General features: G+C 39.1%; 3 protein-coding genes across 6 annotated transcripts in view; 1 reads left to right on the top strand and 2 right to left on the bottom strand.

Moving 5' to 3' along the window:
* Positions 1-9,355, bottom strand: part of RB195_016765 (uncharacterized protein) — a gene marked incomplete at both ends in the record, with an annotated part of 27,593 nt that extends 18,238 nt beyond the window's left edge. The window contains 9 exons of one of the 3 annotated variants that reach the window (XM_064183455.1): positions 1,784-1,849; positions 1,910-2,035; positions 3,255-3,406; positions 3,508-3,665; positions 3,728-3,887; positions 6,094-6,112; positions 6,350-6,358; positions 8,929-9,041; positions 9,274-9,355. In XM_064183455.1, the coding sequence (XP_064039334.1) occupies positions 1,784-1,849; positions 1,910-2,035; positions 3,255-3,406; positions 3,508-3,665; positions 3,728-3,887; positions 6,094-6,112; positions 6,350-6,358; positions 8,929-9,041; positions 9,274-9,355 (885 nt within the window). The other 2 variants (XM_064183456.1, XM_064183453.1) reach the window with 2 other exon arrangements.
* On the top strand, positions 6,511-22,056 carry RB195_016763 (uncharacterized protein; the record flags this gene model as incomplete). 2 transcript variants are annotated; one of them, XM_064183450.1, is made up of 12 exons in its annotated part: positions 6,511-6,538; positions 7,901-7,976; positions 8,041-8,183; positions 8,338-8,399; positions 8,627-8,767; positions 9,400-9,545; positions 17,254-17,313; positions 17,444-17,592; positions 20,622-20,684; positions 21,080-21,196; positions 21,720-21,803; positions 21,905-22,056. In XM_064183450.1, the coding sequence occupies 12 exons, from the start codon at positions 6,511-6,513 to the stop codon at positions 22,054-22,056; spliced, it is 1,221 nt and encodes a 406-aa protein (XP_064039331.1). The 2 variants fall into 2 exon arrangements, with proteins under 2 accessions (XP_064039331.1, XP_064039332.1); XM_064183451.1 differs by lacking the exons at positions 6,511-6,538; positions 7,901-7,976; positions 8,041-8,183; ... (1 more) ...; positions 8,627-8,767; positions 9,400-9,545 and adding an exon at positions 17,701-17,765 and having other exon boundaries at positions 17,270-17,313; positions 17,444-17,512.
* On the bottom strand, positions 8,952-10,487 carry RB195_016764 (uncharacterized protein; the record flags this gene model as incomplete). The annotated part of the gene is made up of 3 exons (XM_064183452.1): positions 8,952-9,041; positions 10,232-10,332; positions 10,451-10,487. The coding sequence occupies 3 exons, from the start codon at positions 10,485-10,487 to the stop codon at positions 8,952-8,954; spliced, it is 228 nt and encodes a 75-aa protein (XP_064039333.1).

The following is a 22,056-nucleotide window of genomic DNA, read 5'->3' as shown; positions in this document are numbered from 1 at the left end:
ATGCAAAGTTTGAAAAGAAAAGAAAAGTGGAGATTTTGGGATTTTCCTGAATATTTTGACTTTTCCTATGTTGTTATACTCGTGTTCTACATCTGAAAATAGTCCGAAAGAAACTTTACCGATCTCAACACCCGGTTCCACTTTCTGTTACGATTTTAGCTATTATATGAAGAGCTGTTATATTCTAATAACAACTACATGAAAATTGGCCTAATTATTCATAAAGCGGCTAGGTTTATTGAAACAAGGGAGAAGATCAGAGGTATATAGCGCTCGTTAATCCTCATTATGCATCAGCTCCACTAATGTGCTTCAAAGACACATCCTTTCAAGGGAAATGACCATGAGTTCGCGGATTTTTTTTTTTGTTTTATTTGTAATAGAGACAATTTTGAAGTTAGGAAATACTCTGTGGAAATACTCTGGGTGAAGTCCACTCAAACAGAGACAGATTTTCTTATGGTTCCAGGTTTCTTTTCTGCCTCATTTTTGAATTACCCCTCAAAAAATTTTGAAATATCCCTTAAAAAACGCCATTCTCTCTCTCCATCTCTCTCAGAGAAAGGCACAGCTCCGAATTCGGCGTAGTTTTTTTCTTCAAAAATCTTTTCAGGAATAAATTTTTTGTTACTGAGTAATCGTGGAAAAAGGATTTCCAGAGCCGCTTATTCAAAACACATTTCGTATTGAAAACATAAATTCAAAATTAAACAATTATGGTTGGAGCAAAGTTAGGAAAGCAGTATGTGAAGTAAAGGAACCATTGAAGTACATAAGTGCAACCTGACTTTCTCATAAGCGTTTTTTGGTGACTTTAATTACTCAAAACAATCTATTACTGCAGGTTTACTATTGAATGTCACTTGGATCGCTATGGAAACCCCTTTTCTACCTTTCAGAAGACGAATTTCTTTGAGTCCTCATATAAAAGAAGCAAAAATGGTTAAAACTTTCATTTTTGTCTGTAATTAACTCTTCATCGTGAACGTTTGAAAAGAATAATATTTAAAACGCGTAACGAGTTGAGAAAGCAATTTGGAGATTAATTAATCAAGAAAAACTCCACCTTTTACTTAGAAATGACTTTGAGAATTTGACTTCTTACAATGTGCATTGTATGCATAGATTCATTCTAGAAAAGGATAAAATAAAAGTGGATAAAGAGTCAGTGATTAATCCGCTTGGGATGCGCCCCCGCGTTCACTTCAATTCAGAATCGTTTGAGGTTTACGAACGTGTAACTGGCCCATACAATGGCTTGCGGGGGCTAGCCGATGTGTCGCGTCAGTGTTTTTATCTTCCCAGACAAGTCTGGTACCAATTTATCGACCTCGGAGGGATGAAAGGCTTGGTGAGCCCTGGGGCGGATTCGAACCTTCGATCGAAATGTGCAGACACAGTGCGACTACTTGCCGACTGCGCTACACCCGCCCCCATTCTAGCAAAATAATCCTTTATTCTATAAAAGCGATCACACTCATGAATAAACGGAACATTGCGAAGTTCAGGTGCTGCTAGTCATTTTTTTCTATCAAACTCTATGTTTGCTATGTTATGCTATTTCCTAAAACTGGACGAATTCAGAAATCTGCTGCAAAAAAAAAATCAGCAAGAAAGCATTGTAGAACAAAAAAAAAACAAAAAGAGCGATAGATACAAATTGGCTTCACGCGATAAAGAAATGGAGGACAACGCCGGTTTACGACATGAAACACAAGAAAATTATAAAAATAACGTCGACCAAAAATTTTGAAGAGGTTGTTCGTGTAAGAAGTTCAGCAACCGCATTGTAATCAAGCACATTTTGATAGATATTTGGTCGTGATGACGTCACAACAGTGAACAGAATCTGAAAATAATTTTAGGTACACAAGATGTGATGTTAGCGAGGAATTTCGAGAACTTTCACCTCTGTTTCTTCGCTTACGTTATCATCATGAGTGTAAGAGATGTTACATGCGTAGCCACCACAGTGAATACTGCAGTTAAAATTGCGAATCAGAACATGACCGTATTCGTGGGGATTATTTACAGTCTGCAAGAAATACATCAAAGACAATTAATTAGGAAAAACGTCGGACAGGTAGGATTGATTTGACGCTGATAGTAGTCTCTTTGATTGATCTTTTTAACAGCATACGGAACCATTAGAAATGAATGTATTTTGTCAGATGTTTCAACCGGCCAAGAAAACAAATCACATGAAAAAAGGTGGATTAAGGATAAAGTGTCTGACGTCAATCAATGCGGTGAGATAGGGTGAGATACGCTACCGCGTTTACTTCAATTCAGAATCGTTTGAGATTTAAAAACGTGGGACTTTGCAAGGTTTTTGGGGGCTAGCCAATGTATGAAGTCAGTGTTTTTATGCTCCCAGAAGTGTGGTACCAATTTATCGACCCCTTAAGGATGAAGGATTTTGTCGGCACTTCTAGCATTTCCAACCTTAAAATGATCATGCGATCATATCCTCTCCGAACCTCTTACCGACGGCGCTACAGCCGCCCATATTATATAAATAATCTCGAGGATTTCGCTAAGACAGCTAGGAAACTGTCAGTTTTATGAAGCCCACATGTCCGAGAATATAGACTCCGGTGATTTTGTTTGTATTTACAACCGCCGACCATTTTCGATTGGTGTGCAACGGAGGGTAAGGCTGAAGTGCGCGCTGAGCAGAGGCAATCGCGTTGCAATCAACCGAGTAAAGACAATATTTCATAGGGCGGTTCGAGCACGAAGACCGTAGAACTACAGTATACCTCTTTGGTGTTTCTGTGGTCTTTTTGAGCTACTCGACGTTTTTGGGTGTGATTCATTTTGAATTTACTCTCATAGAGCATAAGATAGTCTCCCAATAATATTTATTCTCTGCGTAACTGCATGGTGTGCAAAACTCAAGAACGGACGTGACCTTCGCATGTGTCAGTAACATGCTCGATGAAGCTTGGACCACACAGAGAAAGGACTATTACTGTAGCAGTTACTGCAGTGCAGCTATGTTACGTGGAAGCAATGTACGAAAGCTATTTTCGTCCTTAAATTTTGTATGGAACTATGTATGGAACTGTATGTTCGCTCCTAACATACCTTGTGTCAATTCTTCATTCTTTGCTGGTACAATAACGGACAAACAGTGTTCGGTTATCGTTACTTTAGGAACAAAAAGAGGAGAATATCGCAAGAATGGTGGTGAGAATAGAATACACAAAAACACACAAAATACAAAAAAGACTCTTGCAAAGAAAACATACCGTAAGAATTGAGTTCACGTGCGTATCCGAAAGACAACGAACGTCCGACGTGTTCCCGTCGACCAATTTTACGAAATAAGTGTCTCCTTCTTGAGCGTTTAATAGATGATCATCTGCTAGAGTAACGCTCCAGATGGTTTCCGTCCTATTTTCTGAAAGAAGTAGAACCAATAGAAATTAATTGCCAGATTACTGTATTCTAATCAACTGTATTCTAATTAATTATTACTGTATTCTAATTAATTATTCTAACCACTTCCTGTACTGTTATCGTTGTGCAGAAGAAGATCCGTAGCGTCATCGATTGCCGGTATAACATTTAAAGAGTGATCAAAACATTTATAATTATTCTCTGAACGTTTCGCACAACAAGTGTAAACCCCGCTGTCTTCCATGGCTAACGTTGTGAACCTAAACTCCTCATGGTCATTTGCGCTAACGTTTAGCGGATCAATAAGTAGGGAAATTCTTACCTTAGGCTTCTATTGTTCTCGACAAAAATCATGTTGCTCGTTCGAAATGAGTCTTGACCGTCTTTTTGCCATTTCTTTCCCATTGCCTGAATTTCTACGGCACCAATTTCACTTCCTTCAGCACAATCGACTTCAATAGGCGTTTCGGACGAGTTATAAGCTATAAAACATCTAAATTAAAAAAAAAAGATCTAAAAATCATCCAAATAAAAAGTCAATACAATCGTTAGAAAACTGGATATTTATGAAGGGCATAAAATAGTGCAACATTAGGGTTACACTCCATACATACATCGAACAAATACATTAATTGGCCCTTATGTCCACACAGACAACCGTGACGCATCTGCAGCAACTCGCCCTCCCCCCAAGCCTGCTCCAATTGATCGCGCACGCGGTATTCATCCTGGCAAAATAGGCCCTCCAGGGAAGCTCCACATTTCTAATCATTGATGAAATAGTAAATATTAATAAAATACAAAATAATATCAATAAAAAAACTAATAAAACGCAAAATAATGAATATAGTTAATAAAAAACGAAAATATTCCTTTGAAATACTGGCGAGTCCTCATATAACATCATCCTTTCACCTTGTGCAGTATATGACGTCGATTCGATACATGGTGTTAATGTCGTATGATGTGACGGGTGTAGAACACACAGACAGATGAAAAACAGAAACATTTCTTCACAATGTCGGACAGATGACAGGTTCTGGTCAAAGCCAATTCATCAACGTCGATGCGGTCTTGAATAGAGTACCGCTTCTCATCGTTTTAGGCTTAATGCTAATCTATTCGAGGAGGAATGCTTTCTCCGAATGGATATCTCGGCGGATTATCGACGTTGTCGCACACAAAAGATACAATATCCGAATCCTCGCAACGGAAATGTCATAGCATTAGCAGAAAATGATGCCTGTCACGTGTTTCCAGAGAAATCCATAGCTAGGTGAAAGATCAAAAATCGACGAAACGAAAATCAAAGATCTCACTGACACTTATGTTTGCGTCGCCGACTGCGACGCTAGAAGCGAAAGCATTTCCCATTCTCCTTCACTGTGCATTGCTATTCTCTTGTTTTCATTTTTTTCAAGCTCGATTCATTAATAATTTATACATGTATTGTATCTATAAAAAAAAAAAAAAAAAGGGGGGAGAGCCTAAAAAAAAAAAAAAAGTATAAAAAGTATATGGTCTCTGCCCTATCATTCCGCTTGGGATGCGCCACCACGTTTATTTCAACTCAGACATCGTCCTGTAGGATCGTATCATTGGCCGCTTGAGACTTGCTGGGGCCAACAACGGTTCGTTCTTCCTAATTCCCTAAAGAGTGGATCCTAAATCGAAATGGGAATTTTTCTTAGACTGGCTAAACTAGAATCGTTTTATAGGTTCACGATCGTGAATAAAAGGTAAAGTAGTTTGGAAAAAAGTATCGATTCAATGCGGTTCTAAACATTTCCATTATTTACTTGTGCTTAATATAACAAAATTAAGTTCGTGCGTGCAGGTGCGCACGAGATTGTCGGTAGCAGAATCTTAAAAAAACCAACCGCACGCTCCACTGCGCAATTTTTTTTTTTTGGGGGGGGGGGGGGGGGGGGGGGGGTTTTTTTTTTTTTTTTTCTTCCTTTTTTTTTTTTTTTTTATTTAATTTTTTTCCCCCAAAATTTGGGGGGGGGGGGGTTTTGGGGGGGGTTTTTTTTAAGGGGGGGGGGGGAAAGGGAGGGGGGGGGGCTCCGTCCATTTTTTCCTAATTGCCAAAAAACGACCCAGAAGATACGGCTTCGAACGTTCTAGCGCGCTATTTTCCACAACGAGTTCGATTGGAGCGCGCCAGCCGTGTGCACACGCCGCATCTTCCGGGCCGTTTTTTACGCCAATTAGGAAGAAATGGACGGAATCACCCCCCTCTCCATAATCTACGATTCCGTATACGAATACTCCACTCGAAACCCGTACCACCTCAGATTCGTGGGATGATGCTTTTAATTCAGAAGCACTTGAGGTTTACGAAAGTATAACTATCTTACAGAGTGGTTTTCGAAGGTTAGCCGATGTATCAAGTCAATGTTTCTAACCTCCCAGACGAGTCTGGTATTGATTTGTTTGCCCTCGGAGGGATAAAAGCCTTGGTTTGCACAAGAGCGGTTTCGAACCATCGGCTACATCACCTGCGCTACACCCACCCATATATTATAGTTGTTTGTTATGTATAATCTACATAGATATATTATCCTTTATTAGATTAGCTAATTAAAATTCGATTTTTTTCGTAAATTAGATCGAATGCAGGGATATCAACGTAAAATTTCTCAAATAATTGAATACCGTGCAGTATCTCTGAGAAGGAGACCTTACCTTCAGATCGTCGGTTTCTCTACAATTTGTCCAATCTGAATGCTTTTTCCCATGCTTGAATGACAATTTTCGGCTAGGTAATGCTTCGTTATGGAGAGTGATACAAAGTTGCGTAGATTCAGCGCAAAATATTAATGAGACTACTATTCACCTGGCCTCGTTCCACCTGCAAAGTAATCAGAATTAACTAGCAGAACTCACTGAAGTTCAGTGATTTCTGTTCCAATGTTGTACGCACTTCGTCGTTCATTTATACCAATGTAGTCTGGAATAACTAACTAACGAGATCAGAAATTCAGCACAAATTTTCTTTTCATGACTATACATTTACGAAGAAAAAAGAAAAAAAAATTTGACAAAGGAAAATGTCCAGGAAGTCTTTTTTCCGTGGCGTGCATTTTTTTTGTCCGTTCAGCCATGGCTGTGTTCGAAAAAGAGGCTAGAGGTCCGTTGATCAGCCTGCTATAGTCGACTCCGTACGTGTTCAACCGGATGGACGCGACGCCTCAGCCGCAGCGCACGCCTTTTCGCTGTTTGGCAAGAGCTGTCTGCTTGAAATGCCTGTTCGAGTACTAAATCACCTAGAACGGAATCATAACTGATCGCAGAAAAAAAATCGGAACTGATCCTTGGTCATTTGTACTGTTTTTCCCGTCTTTTCACTATGCATTTACTGTATTTGTCCTGAATTTGTCCTTGCCATGTCCTTCCTGGTGCGCCATTGAGCGCAATACAATAAATAAATGAATAAATAAACACATTATTTCCTCACGCTGCTCTACAACAATCACTTTCAGGTAAATCCACAACGTTCACTTATAGTCTAGATCAACGGTATTAAAAAGCACTAAGGAATGATTCTGCTCTTAAGAAATTGGACCGGAATCGACACTGTTAATTATTGTATCTTATGCAGTTTATCCTTACTTGAATCAATTTTGCTCTTTATGAGCATATTTCTATTCGCTGCTGCCTTATATGTAGCCGTTCAAGCACCGTTTCATTGGAATCTTCGACTGTTAATTATTGTAGTACTATCACAATATTATATGTCTCTTTTCTCGCGTGCTGGTTTGATTTCTTTTCAACTAAAGCTAATTCCTGTTCAGGGTGGGTGCAAATTTGTTTTATTGAGCAAGTTGAGATATTTGTGCAGAAAAAGACTATCAATTTAGCAATAATGCCATAATTATAACTAATTTATGCCATAGTAGGTGATTTTTTCCGAAAAAAAAGAAGAAACCCTGTCGTTTGAAAGACTGAAAGATTAGAGATTTCTTCACGTTTTCCGAGATTACCACCAATAGTGCACAGTTCTCTACTTTAGAATCAACACATAGCGTATTTTTGCAAAATATCGTACGCAAAAGCTCATCGTCATCCTTTCAAAAAAATTTTCGCATGACATAAATCTACGATCTCTCTGATGAGATTAGTAAACTTCACCGTTAACTTCAAATGATAACAAAAGCGTAAATCCATTCTAGGAAGAAGTTGCCACAGGACAAAAATCGCACTGGGATCAGAGTCCATAGTTGCAGGCAGCTGTGTTTGCTTAGGCAACCGCAACGCAGCAACTCACTCATCCTCTTAAACACAGGAAAAAAAGGCGAAACAGAGAAGTGTCGCAATTTCAAGCACAAAAATTCCTAGGGTCCATATGAGAACTCCTAGAATGCAAACACGAAAGAAAATAACTCTGATAGAGGTTAATTTTCTCACTGACTACTGACAGCAATATGCAGCACAAGATTCTTTGTCAACAAATGATGCCGACTATTTTCTCCCTAAAAAGTTTCCTTTTCAGGCACTTTTGAATCTGATCCCGTGGTTCTTTGGTGCACATTTTGTCGATCGTACTATATGGGGGTAGTTTGTAACGGGTAAGCTTCTTGCCATTGAGCTTTTGAAATTGATTTCGAGTGACTTCCCTCAAAAGTATTTTAGAATCACCAACATTTTTATCGAAAGGTGTTTTGCCACCGTTCTTGTTGCTGACTATGAACGCAAACCTAGACGATATATCGGAATAACGTTAAGCGTTTTTACTGTAACAATATCGGCTCTACTAGTACCTACTGCGGTTTATGGTATGTTCTTTGGTGTACTTTAGAGTTCGAGATTAGAGATAGAATCAGGCCTATCGAATTTACCCGATTTAATTTTAAAAAACTTAAATTTAACATTAATTTAATTTGCCCTCGGTGACTCTGTTACAGCACACTGGTTCCTTTTTTATTACAGAAATAATCCCATCGGTTATTGCCATTGGTATCATCGTCCCGTCAAGTGTTATTGCAACATCCGTAAGCATTTCTCTTTTAACGCATTCCTCGTTGAAGTTATAGCAGACGGAGTTCTTATGTTCACCTGGACAACCGCGAAGCGCGTTCCTGCGACCAGTGGGGGAATAGCGAGGCGTTGCGGTTGTCCGAGCAAAAATAAGTCCATACGTGCTATGTGCAGCTTTTATACTCATAGGAAAAAAATACACTGGCTACGATCACAATGCTATAAAATCTCAATTTTTCAGTTATTCTTACTTCTACTCTACAAGAATCAACGTCGCTATCGACGACTAAGCGAAGACCACAAGATTAGTTGCGGCACGTTAACAATGCACTATACGTTAAGTATCCGTTTTCAACTGAACGAAAATTTGCGGTCGATGAAAGTAAGTTTGCCTATTGCTTTTTATTTTATGTTGTTATCACAAGCCCTGAATGCGTCAGGCAAAAAAAAGCGTGACGAAGAAAAATCTAAGCACTCACTATTTTGTCACTGCAAATAGGCGCATGTAAGTATTAAAACAATAGGAAATTAGCAAGAAATTACCTGAGCTATGCGAAGATGCGCTATCATTGTAGTAGGTTGATGCGCCACGAACGCCTCCAGAGGATTTGATTTGTTGTCAGAAAAAAGACAGTGAATTTCCAGGAAATGTAACTCTGAAGGGAAATTAAGAGTTGCTGTAGCTTCCAACGAACAATGAACGCATGAGGAACTCAATGATTATGCTGTCACAGTGTCATGTCTAATTTTAGGTCTTCCAGGTCCTGGGACTCATGTTTGCAGGAACGACCGCAACGTATCCGCAGCAAATGCGAACAGTTTCCACGCTTCACATACATGAATGCACACATGCTTATCCACATGCACACACTCCCATCCCTCCCCTACCCACAGCTTGACCATTAATCAACTGCGCATCGCCGCAGTAGTTGCGTCGCTGCAAACGCGTCGTGGTTGTCCAGATGAACATACGCCACATTGACTATGTGAAACCTGATTGCTCACTATATTTAGTTGCTGCGAAACATAATCATCATGTGTGGTTTGCTGAACATTCTCGGCCTAATTCTCTACACTGGTGTTCGAATCAAATGGCTTCACTTCTACAGCGATATCGTTGCACACTACTACGATGCTTTTTTCAACATCACTCTTGCAGTGTGAGTTTGGAAAACTTTAATTTAATATCCGATCCTTCCACAATAAAAAAAAGAAAAGAAAAGAAAACCATTTCGGTAGCAATTAAAAGGCTTAACGGAATTGAGAACGCATAAAATACGCAGCTTTGAATGGATAACAAAATAAACAAAATTAACAAAATAAACAATAAAATAACAAATCTTTTTGAAGATAGGTTTTTCTCCAGGGAACGTACGGAATAGTTCTAGCAACAGTGCTACATTTCAGTATCCGTGAAATGGCAAGAAAAAATGCATTGTGCTCATAAACCTCAGTGATCTTCGCTACTACTAATACTTAATAAATAATACTTAATAAATAATAGCTGTATTACTAATTTTTGTCAACTTTCCTAAAAAAAACGCGTCAAAAATTATCCTTCTAACTTTTAATGGTGCTTTTTTCCCCTTTGTGAAAGGCTATTGTCAAGCCAGCACTGCAAGTTAAGTCCACTAGCATACAGGAGTGTTTAAAAATAGCTGAAAGGGGGAAAAAAAGCACCATTAAAAGTTAGAAGAATAATTTTTAAGACGTTCTTTTTAAAGAAAAGCGAGCTTTTCTATAAATCCGTAATTTTACAACACATAATAGTTGCAGAGAAGAAACGAGAAAGCATTCAAATGGATAGGATTTCAGATATGCAACTTCTATACCGATAATTGCTTACCTCAGCGATGACACCTACAAAAACATCGCCAGAACAATGCCAGTATTTGGTGGGTCCGCATTTTCCTCCAAAAAACCGCCTTGTTTTTACGATTAGCCAATCTGTAATAAGTAAATTATATTTTCTACAAACAATAATGACGATGCACTGCGGATTCTTCTATCCGAAACTATAGAAAAACGGTATGACGCAAAAGTGCATGCGTCGAATCATGTTTACCTCGTTTACCGCGACGCGTCCACTGCAATTCACGCATCTCCGTCTGCTCATTAATGTTAAGGAATGTACATATTGAGATGTTGTCAAATATTCGTGCTTATTTCTAGAGTTTAAATTTACAACAATAGAATTAGTTGATTCCGTATACGCGTCGCGGTCATCCGAGCAAACTTAAGTGCTGCAACAGCGCAAACCAAACCGCATATGATGCGAGTTATCCAATACATGAAGGAGAAGGATACGCGAAAAATTACGGTAGGATAACATGTCAAAACATCAGAGTCTGGTTAACAAAAGAGTGATAGAACAATAACATCATTCTATACCTCTTTTATTAACCACTCTCTGAATGGGGGTGGAAGCGCTCAGGAGGTACCTCGGCTATAGTTGGATCAAGACGACACGGAGCATTGTGCATTTGCGTGCGCGCTCGAAACGGTGAGGTGGAGTCATCAAGTGGAACCGAGATGGGGCCATCGCAAACTGCAGCGATGGGTGGTGCCTGCAAGGGTCCCAGTGCGCCCCTAACCGCTACGATCCACAGCACCGCCTCGAGCGCAGCAGCGTACGTAATTGCACCGTGCTTCATGTCGTTTTGACCCTACTATAATTGGATACAACCTACAAGACAAGACAAGTAAAGACAAGTTAACACAAACTAATCGACACATTTCAAATTTTGGGATTGAATCCGCCGACGAAAGATTAAAGGCATCATTCCACGAATCTGCGGTGCTGCTCGTTTCAAGTGGGTTATACTTAAACGGGGTCGTAGATTTGCAGAATAGGGTGATTCTGTCCATTTGTTAATAATTGCCCTAAAAAAAAACGGCCCGGAAGATGCAGCTTCGAGCGTTCCGGGGCGCTACTTTCTACGTCGCGCCAGCACCCCAACCGAAGTCGTTGTAGAAAGTAGCGCCAGCGCTGTGCACACATCGCAGCCGAAATGTCGCGACGCGGCAGCCCAGGTAAACATACGAACATACGAGGGCTTTTCATATTGACAGAGGCCTAGTCGGAGATTTCACTCTTACCCTGTCTAATAATCCATGGCAGAATTCCCACAACTATGGAAATCTATCTAATTTCTTGAAAATTCTTTGGTTCCATGTGGCGTATCGTTCGCTAGGTCGAACATCCCAAGTGGATTGTAATTACGCCCCTTTGACTTTATCCATTATCCTTTTAAAGTTTGCTCATTTGTTAAATTACATACAAAAGCTTCACCATGATCGGTCCAAAAATCCATGGGAGGAAGGACTACTCTAGAGGTTCGCCATAACTATGGCTTTTGTTAAAGGCTACGAATCTGGGGTGGTGCGGGTTCCAGGTGGGTTATGCCTAAGCGGGGTCATTGGCTATGGGAAGGAGGGTGATTCCGTCCATTTCCTCCTAATTGCCGTAAAAAACGGCCCGGAAGATACAGCTTCAAACGTTCCGGGCGCTATTTTCCACAACGAGTTTTTTACGGCAATTTGGAAGAAATGGACGGAATCACACTTCTCCCCATAATCTACGACCCCGCATAGACATAAGCCACCTGAAACCCGTACCACATCAGATTCGTGAGGTGACGCCTTTAAGGACGGAATGACGGATTCCAAAGAAGAATTGGAACCTAATAGTTATGTCACTACAACCACTATCAACGAGTACCGCCGTGAAATGTCTCGCTTTAAGTTACGGAGAAGAATATAAGAAGTATATTTGGAGTATATGTATATGATAAATTTCTTTTCCTGCGAGTAGAAGGTTGGCTTCAAGCTGTCTCTGGTTACTCATTTCATTGCATTTTAGAGATTCTAGATCATTCTTGTCAAGCTTTCTGTCATAACTTGTCTTAACTTTTCTTAACTAGTCTTCTTTTGTCTTGTCTTGTCGGTCGCATTCAATTAACTCGAGTTCCTCCTGATGCGTGAGCGGATGTGGCGCAGTCGGCAAGTAGTCTCGCTGTGTCTGCACGATCGATCTGAGGTTCGAATCCGCTTTAGTGCTCACCAAGCCTTTCATCCCTCCGAGGTCGATAAATTGGTACCAAACTTGTCTGGGAAGATAAAAACATCGGCTAGCCACCGCAAGTCATTGTATAGGTCAGTTACACGTTCGTAAACCCCAAACGATTGTGAATTGAAGTGAACGACAGTGGTGGGGCATCCCAAGTGGATTGTTTAACGCCAGACACCTGATGCACGCACCCCCTCTTAAAGGCATCACCCCACGAATCTGGGGTACTACGGGAGGAGTATAAGGGGGTGATTCCATCCATTTCTTTCTACTTGCCGTAAGAAACGTCCGAACCCGTATCTTCCCGGCCGTTTTTACGGCAATTAGGAAGAAATGGACAATTCTTTCCATAATCTACGATACCATATACGAATACTCAATCCGTACACCTTTAAAGGCATCTCCCCACGAATCTGAGGTGGTGCAGATTTTAGGTGGAGTATTCGTATACGGGATGGGAGATGGAGGTGATTCCGTCCATTTCTTGCTAATTACCGTAAAAAACGGACCGGAAGATGCGGCGCGTGCACAAGGCTGGAGCGCTCCAATCGAACTCCTTGTAGAAAACAGCGCAACACAAAACAACACACCCGAAGCCGCGTCTTCCGGGCCGTTTCTCACGGCAGTTAAGAAGAAATGGACGGGATCACCCTTGTCTTCATAATCTACGATCCCGTATACGAATACTCCACCTGGAACCCGTACCACTTCAGAATCATGGGGTGATGCCTTTAATCCATCGAACAAAACAAGGAGCGGAGCGTTTTTCGTATTCTTACCCGTACCGCCCTAAAATCGATATCATCCAAACCATGAACAAGAAGACAACAGGACCCAACGTCCACGAAAGATTTCCCAACAACAATTCAAGATGTGAAGATGCTGATCTTACATGTGAAAATCAATGCATCCCAATGAGACGAGAGCTCAAACTCGACCAAAAGCAAAGAAAGGAGGAAAAGAATAGGATGCAGAATTAATTTACTCATTCCTTGACTTATAAATAAAGACAAGGAGGTAAAATATAAAGAGGAAACCAGCGGCGCGGCACAGCGGTGTCGGGGTGTGAGAATCCGGCGCAGCACACCGCGAGAACCCGCCAAATATTGACGGGGTAGATCAAGAACAGCTTTGATCTTAACCATTATTCTACCTAGTCACCAATTTCTTTTATCCTTAACTATTGAGGAAAGATTAAGACCTGAAGACCTGAAGAATGAACAGTTTTCCATTAACCTCAACCGCTTCTTCGGATCAGTAAAGTTCTCGAGCGCATCAATTTTGCACAACTTTTTGGATCGATTACTAATCAATAAGATTTGGGGCACCTAAACGCTCTTAGAACAGATCGCAACGAAAGGGATTGGCGGAAAAATAACAAGTTCCTCTTAAAAAGTGTTGTTTAACTTTGCTTTTAGTAATTTTCAGATGTTTGTCCAAATACAGAGTAAACAACAAACAATCAATGAAAAGTAATAATAAGCAAAGAGCAAGTAATAAAGAGATTTTAGAAAAGTCTCTGCACGCACTAATTGCCTCAATAAAAAGTAGGATATGAAGTAAATATGTAAACTTATTAAAGTAAATACGATTAGTAAATTTATACAAAATAAATAAAGGTGAAATGTGCGTTGAAATCTAGCGGTAGTAAGTAAATTAATAATTAATAATTAATAATAAACGTAAAACTCAAAAATGCCGGGAAATGATAAGGAAGACCTTAATGACTAGGAAATATTACATAAATGAAGTACTTATGTTCATCCCGACGCGATGCGGAATCGATTGAAGCGATGCGAAGAGTGTAGGACAGGTAGAGAGAGACAGAGAGGGAGGGCCAATCAAAAGGCACACGTTGCGGTCGCTCACATAAACATAAGTCCCGGTGACTATTTCTCTGCGATTAACGATTTCTCTATGTATCTTTAGCTTAGAGCAATAAATCATAGCATCCCCTAGAATTAATATGTCGTTAATATTTCGTCCGTGGGCGGCAATTTTTAGGTTCTCATAAGGAATGTGTACCATGGACGGAATCCTGATTTTCAGGCAAATTGGTTCGCGTACGTCCAATAACGACGTTAGTGGAGCGAAAAATCACTGCTGATGATTGCGATGTTTACTTCAGAAATTTGCAGCAACAATGGGATGGGCCTAGTGCGGCTAGAAATACGAATAAAATTAACTTACGATGAACTGAATGAGTGAAGCACCGTTGTTACTATTTTTCTTTTTTTTGCTTTTAATTTTCTTAACCTGTTGTTTTTGATATTTGCACGTGTGCTCAATAAATCTTTGCTCATTTTCTTCGAGTTTCGTGAATTATTTAAATAAAAAATACGCTCAATTATGCATTACAGTAAGAAGTCCAACAAATATGTTAGAAAATAAGGTAACTCCCCTTCGTAGTACTTTTTTTTTCTAAGAAAAATTATTGATTCTCTCAAATACTTTGTGATCTTGTTACCTTCGTATTTGGAAAATTCATTTAATTTTTCACCTTAATACAAAAAAAAAGTGAAATTATCAGCTAGACCTGTTATGAAAAAAAACCAAATCTGAGTAGGTCACATTGCTGAAAACTTTAGCCAAATGATTCCGTAATCGTAAGAAATATTTCTACAGTATCCTCCTAACTTCCGTATGAGATTAATCCCGAAAAAAAAAACAGAAAAGTAGTAGATCGCCATGCTTTCCCTACCGTATCTCTTTCGCTGTAGGACCAAATCGTAGCCGAACTTCAACATTTTTCCAAAGTACTTGCCCATCTATTTTTCTACGTCTACCTATAAAACCAGTCCGCCCACCGCGTGCCCGGCCAGTTCAGTAAATCGGTGAACAATCGTGGAGCGTGCGTGATTCTCGGTTTACCAGTTAATTTTATTTCGGTCGTGTGGATATGACGCTGTTCCTATTTTTATTTATTTTATTTATTTTCCTAAAGGAGATTTTTAGTACTTGACCTCCTTTCAACTTTGTAATCACCAATAATACCGTAGTAATACCCTTAGTTATACCGTAATCAAGCCATCTATGTATTTGTTTCTAACGTGATGTACAGGGGGTTCTGATCGCTTAAATTAATCTTACTGGTTACAGTACTCACATATTACATTATTTCTACTATTTTTATTTCCTCTGCTGTTATACAGAGGTATAAATATTGTTGGTGAAGATCTAATTTATACCTACTTCTCCGAAATCTAGAAATTTCCCACACCAAATCCAGTCACGAGTAAAAAGCAGAAAACTGAAGTGAAAATTGAAGCAATAAAATTTTTAAACCCATTCTTTTATCATGAAACTTCTCCATTGATAATAAGATTGCTTATTTTTTTAATGTTCTGACACAGATAAGTGTTTTTTTCTTTTATTTTGGTGCACCATTGATGTGAGTGAATAAATAAATAAAATTCAAAAAAAAAACAACAGTTCACCTATTCTAGCGTTTCGTTTCCTAGTTCTAAATTCAAAAAAAAATTAAAATTAAACTCATTCCTCGAAATTGAACTTATTACAATCATTCACGTTTTATTTCGTAGATCATCCGATCGATAAGTGTTCTCCATTTCCTCATGCTTCAAAGAACTATGTATTGAATTGTGGTGCTATGTTATTTTTACAGGCGTTCATTCCCTTTTAAAGTCGGGAGAAGCTTGAACTAAGAATTTTTCATCAATTCCCTGCTTTCCACAGGAACAATTAATTTTGTAATTTATTTTTTACTTTAGAATTTGTTCTACGCAGAACCGTTTTTTTTTCTTTGAAAAATTTCGACGAAATTCGAAATTGTATGAGAAAACTCAACAATTTAATCTCCCATGCTTATTCCCAGAACACCCACATAGGTTTTTATCGACAGAGCTCTAGTCCACCTTTTTATATTACTTTCTTATTTATACTATTAAATTTTGTAAAAAGAATAAACACTGTTTGACTTTTCCAAAGCGTCAATGCGAATGTAGGCGTACTGTAAAAACACTCTACAAGAAAAATGCAAAAATTTTTTTAATTGAATAAAAATCGCTAAAAGTAATCGTGTACTATGTTTACGAACGTTAACTGCGAAATCCACCTCGATAACGGTCATCCGGATTTGCCGAAACCGGTCGTTGTTCAGCCTTTTACCTAGGTGAGACTACGGTATAATGTGAGAATGAAAGAGAATAAATTATCCAATATATGTATCTAGAAAAAAAAGAACGATTTCGATAGGAATTTCCTCTTGAACGAACGGAATAAATAAATGAAGAATAATAAATAATAAATAAATAATAAATCAGTAAATAAATACAGTATGTTTTGTTTTTATGTTTATTTACTTGGTTATTTACTTGGATAGACATAAAGGGCAGCCACGACAAAAAAAAAACCTAAAATGAAATGAAACGAATCTAATCCTGCGGTTGTGTAGAAATCGTCAATAAGTAGTAAATAGAGGAGGGTTCTTTCCTATTTTTATTGTTTTATTATTTTATTGTTTTGTAATTTTACATTTTCTGCATTTTTTATTTTGTTTCTAATATTGTTTTGTTCTATTTTTTTATTTTCTCCACCATCACTAAATTTTATTTCAAGTCTCTGAGCACTACAACCACTCTGACGTTTTTTGCGGTGCGTACGATTCTCCGATTCCGAACTTTTTTCTCGATTTTTTTTCACGAAACCTTCATTCCGAATAATGCTACCTTAACCTCCATAACTCATTGACGTTTCATGACGGTATAATTATCTTGAAAAGTTCTCCGGATTGAAAATAAACCAGTCCTCATCTCTTAATTGCATCATACTTCATTCAGGTCTCGAATCAATAAAATGCGAGGAACGCCAGCGTTCATAGGACATCTGACGATTCTGAGGTTAACGTTCAGGCCATGTGGTCATAGTGGAAAATTTCTTTTCTAGTCCATGGACCATTTTCCTATTTATATTTTCCACGAAAATTCATCGATTTTTATTTTCTAAATTTATTTTTAAACCGATTTTTAGCCTAACCACTGCACAATTTCTCGGTAGCTCCTTATACAATGCGTTATCCGGTTACGGTGAATCGGACATGTGTCGCTATATTTCCTGTCCTTTCGGACAATACTGTTGGAATGGGAATTGTATAAGTACGGGTGGAATGACGAGTGCAAGTTGAGATTTTTCTCTTTTTCAAGAGTCTTCCTCGTTATTTCCAATTTCAAGTTTTTTTTTCCTGTTCTTTTTTTCGTTTTTACCTGAAAATCATCCGTTTTTTTTAGAGGTCTCGGCGGTCTCGGTGCTCTTACCTCAGCCGCTTCCCTATACGGCCTCGGTGGAAGCAGAGGTAAGAGGTTCACAGAGGGGTGTGCAGAGCGTTTTCATTCGAATTTTTTGAGGTCTTTCACGGATCACCGATCATCGATCATCGATCGATCGATCGATAAGTTCATAGTGCGTTACGTACATAATTGACTACAATATCGCATCGCATCGACAGCGCTATTTTTCCCGGCTCATGGTCACATTTTATCGAGCAATTATTTCTCGCTACCCTATTTGATTTACGTAACAACAAACAATTGCATTATTTTCTCTTTGTGGTGTTTGGTCCAACTTTTTTTTTGAATTTTTATGAGCTGTAGAATGAAAGAAAAAGAAAGAAGGAGAGAAAAAAAATATATCTATAAAAATCTATAAGTCTATAAAAATTGACTGGTTGAGATCAATTATTGAGCAGTTCTGGTTTCAAAAATGTTAAAATAGACTCGAAAATTTAATAGTGGATAACTACTCAAAACTTAAATTTGAGCTGTTTTAGTCTCAAAAAGCAGTTTATTTACTCATGGTTTGAATTTGAATGCTCTTCAAGATGTTCGCTTAAAACAAACTTCAATCAGAAGTGAAATGATGTGAAACCGGCGTGGATTTGCGTTGACATGAAATCATATATTTTTTTCCTTGATGAATAAAAGAAAGGAAAAAGAAAGTATTCAAGAAAAACTCTAGATCCTGTCCATATTCACTTCACAACCTTGTTTGGCCACTAAGAAATCGTTTTTGAAATTATTGTGATCAGATCGACCACCTAGTTAATGGTGGAAACGGTATATTTGTTTTCTGGTCCTGAAAAGAAGAAGCAGCATGGTTCAACGTCTATGCATACACATACTAGAGTCAAAACGGCATGAAGCGCGGTGCATTTGTGTAAGCGATTAGGATCGAATGAGGACCACTGCTACTATCGTTCATTGCTGCAGTTTGCGAAGGGTCCCATCTCGATTTCAACCACATCGCTTCGAGCGCAACCGCTTACGCAACTGCACCGTGCTTCATGTCATTTTGACCTGACTATAGGTTGACGCACAAAATCCGGCGTTGTCATGGGAACTCCGTGACCTAGATCCTATGGGGTTGCCGCTCATAAGCCCTTGGGTTCAGTTTAGTTTACGTCTCCATCAGGTGAACGTGACGCTCTAAGGTACCGTGGGAGCATTCCACGTTATCACTGACAATTCCCCCGTCGCTTATCGTCGTGGATTTTCGCGTGGATAAACTGATTCAGGCGCTCCTCACCGAACTGAATCCGGAGCCACCGCTGCGATGCGATGTTTTTGAGGTTGAAATAGCCGGCTATTCGGCTGAATTAGTGGTTTAGGCACCCAAACAATTAGACACAAAAAGTAGAAGTTGTCCGAAATGCTCTTTTTTGTCAACTTGACAATTTTAGTGACCTGAAAAGGACAGAAAGTATATCAGCATGAAAAAAAGCCAAACCCACTATTTTGTAGAACATATAATCCTCTATCAAATAAGATAAGGGGCAGGTTTGGATGAGTCGATTAGAGGTGTGCTGTAACCACACGGTCGATGGTTCGAAACCGCCCCAGCGCCAACCAAGCCTTTCACCCCTTCAGGGTCGATCAATTGGTACCATACCTGTCTGGGGGAATAAAAACACTGACTTGATCATCGGCTGGCCCTTGCAAGTTATTCTAAAGGCCAACACGCGTTCCAAAACCTCAACGATCACGAATTCCAGTAAAACGCGTTGGTGGATCCCAAGTGGATTGATAAGCCGGCGACTTTATCCTTTTAAATAACATAGAACTCATTGGATACAAAATATTTAATTTTTCATCCAAAATCTTCGCTTAAAAAACGCCAGGATTCATGCGTCAAGCCAGCTGGAAGTATCCGGAAATTTCATCCAATGGAACCGTTGATCTCTCATTTTTTTCTCTTGACATATATGTATACGTATATATGGCGTAATGCGAGATAATTACCGTATTGCGCAACTACGAATACGAATCAAGCGGCCAGTTTGACTAGTTACGATGTGGTTAATAGCGGAAAAAATTACGTAATCCGAAAGCGAAGCTTCGTAGCGAAGTGACATCGATGTGCATTTATCGAGATCAAAACCGGATGTGGATCTGGATCCTGACTGGAAAGATAGGATAGTACGAAATCGACGGATATGATCATTGAGCCTTGTGGCAGACTGGGTTGATTAACTGCGACTAAGGGGTCGGTATGTTTCTTCACAAAAAAAAAGGAACCTGCGCTAAATTTGCTAACGAAAATAGTAAAAATTACTTGATAAAACTAACAAATAAATTGAAATAAAAAATTGAAATTGAAATAGAAAGAAATTGAAATAAATAAAAAATAATAATAAAATCTAAGTAAGTTACTATTTTCTGCACTACTCTTATTTCTCACAGAGAACCCTGCTTTCATAGAACGAAGCGGATGGAAGATTTATGAACAAAAATCCTTGGAAAGAAATCTTCACAAAATAAAACAGAAATTACATTGTTACTCCAAATTACTTATAATCGATAACAATCGCGTGCCACTAATCGACCGCGACGCATCCGCGGCGCAGCGCAGCTCCTTCTGCTTGATGCATGTTTTTTGCTCCTGGAATGCTGCCCGAGTCGAACGCATTCGCACGAATGAACACATGTACCATTATAGATAACTAATACCGGCTTAAGACTAATGAAAATTGCCAGGAATTTCGCTAGAGATATGATCAGACTGGTGCTACAAAGAAATCACTGTGAACGATCCCTTACAAGCTGATTTTATAGGGAGAAACATAATCCAGAAAGGAACTCAATGTTTAAACGACCATATTCTTATATTGCAACAATTTATTTAGTTCATTAATTTGTTTTATTTTATATTATAGGTTTGTATGGAGCCGGAATAGGAGTTGGAGCCTACGGCCCTCTAGGGACGGGAATCGTTAGCGGTATGTCAATTTTCACTCTTTTAAAAACTAGTGAACTGATCTGTGAGGCTAAAAGGAGAAGAATAATATTCTCAAAAAATCAGAGCTACTCCTAGGTAAAGTTTTCAAAATATTTATCTGCTGTATACTTATCTGAACTTTCTAAATATCCTTATTATCAGAAAATTTGCTTAATAATAAGACATTGGGATTAATAATAGTCGGTAAGCTATAAGTATTAGGGACTTTTTGAGTATGCATGGTCACTTATCCTAGCCCAAAAGACCGCGACGCCTCTGCAGTAATTCGTACGCTTTTCTGTGTAGGACCACCCTCCCCAGTTTTGTGTGCTCCCCTAATCCCGTACGCATGGTAGTCCCTGATGGCTCCTATAAATGTGTACAAAATCTGTTTAGGCACACAACCATGCAATTTAATGCAGCAATGCTTCAACGGTCAAATATGTGTGAACGGATTCTGCACCCGAAGCAATGTGGCATACAGCGGAAGTCAAACCGTTCCAACACAAACTAGTGAGTATCTTCTTCTAAAAAGGAAAAAAAAAAGGAAAAAAGGAGAAAGATTTCACATTTTAAGCAGATCATTTTACATCCTTTTATTATCGAGTCAGTTTTCTCTTAATACTTCACCTAATAACAAAGAAATCAACAAAATTCAAAAACAGAATGCAACCAGTTTTGATCATATTCGTATTTTCCTTCTATTTTTACTTTTATTTTTCATTTTATATAAGCATATTTTTGCGCCAAAAATATGCTTATTCACTCGGACTTATGTTTATTCGGATGACCGCGACGCATCTCCAATAGCATCTATGGCTGACAACACGCAAAGAGATTCTCGTTTCATAGCAAACAAGCGCAACCTCATCTCTTCAACGTTTTCTTTTTTCCTTTCTTTCTCTCTTTCTCTCTCCTCTTTGCACTCTGCGCACTCTACCCTGGCGCGCGCCGAACACACATCGCGGTCGCCCGGGTAAACATAAGTGATGGCGCCTATAGTTGATTTCACCCACAACAAAATGAGAATGTTAAGCGTGTTTGACTGGTGCGATTTGTCCAGTTGGTCAGTACTGTATCGGAGGTGTCTGCATGCAAAACGCGATGTCAAGCACTTTTGGTAAGTGTATAAGTAAACAAATAAAACAAAACACCTCTTTTTGTTTTGATAAATTGGAGCCTGAACAGATAACTTTAAATAAAATACTTTTCTCTTTGCAGCTTGTCAAAACGGCGTTTCCTGTCCACCCGGAATGAACTGCTACCTCGGTCGTTGCATAGCAAATGGATTGCCGATGGGTCCCATGGGTCCCATGGGTGCTGTTGGCCCCGTTGGTCCAGTAGCCCCGGTTGGCCCAATCGGGAAGAAGTAG

The sequence above is a fragment of the Necator americanus genome, chromosome II (assembly GCF_031761385.1).
Source record: "Necator americanus strain Aroian chromosome II, whole genome shotgun sequence".
Lineage (NCBI taxonomy): Eukaryota > Metazoa > Nematoda > Chromadorea > Rhabditida > Ancylostomatidae > Necator > Necator americanus.
This window is presented reverse-complemented; position numbering and strand designations above follow the sequence as displayed.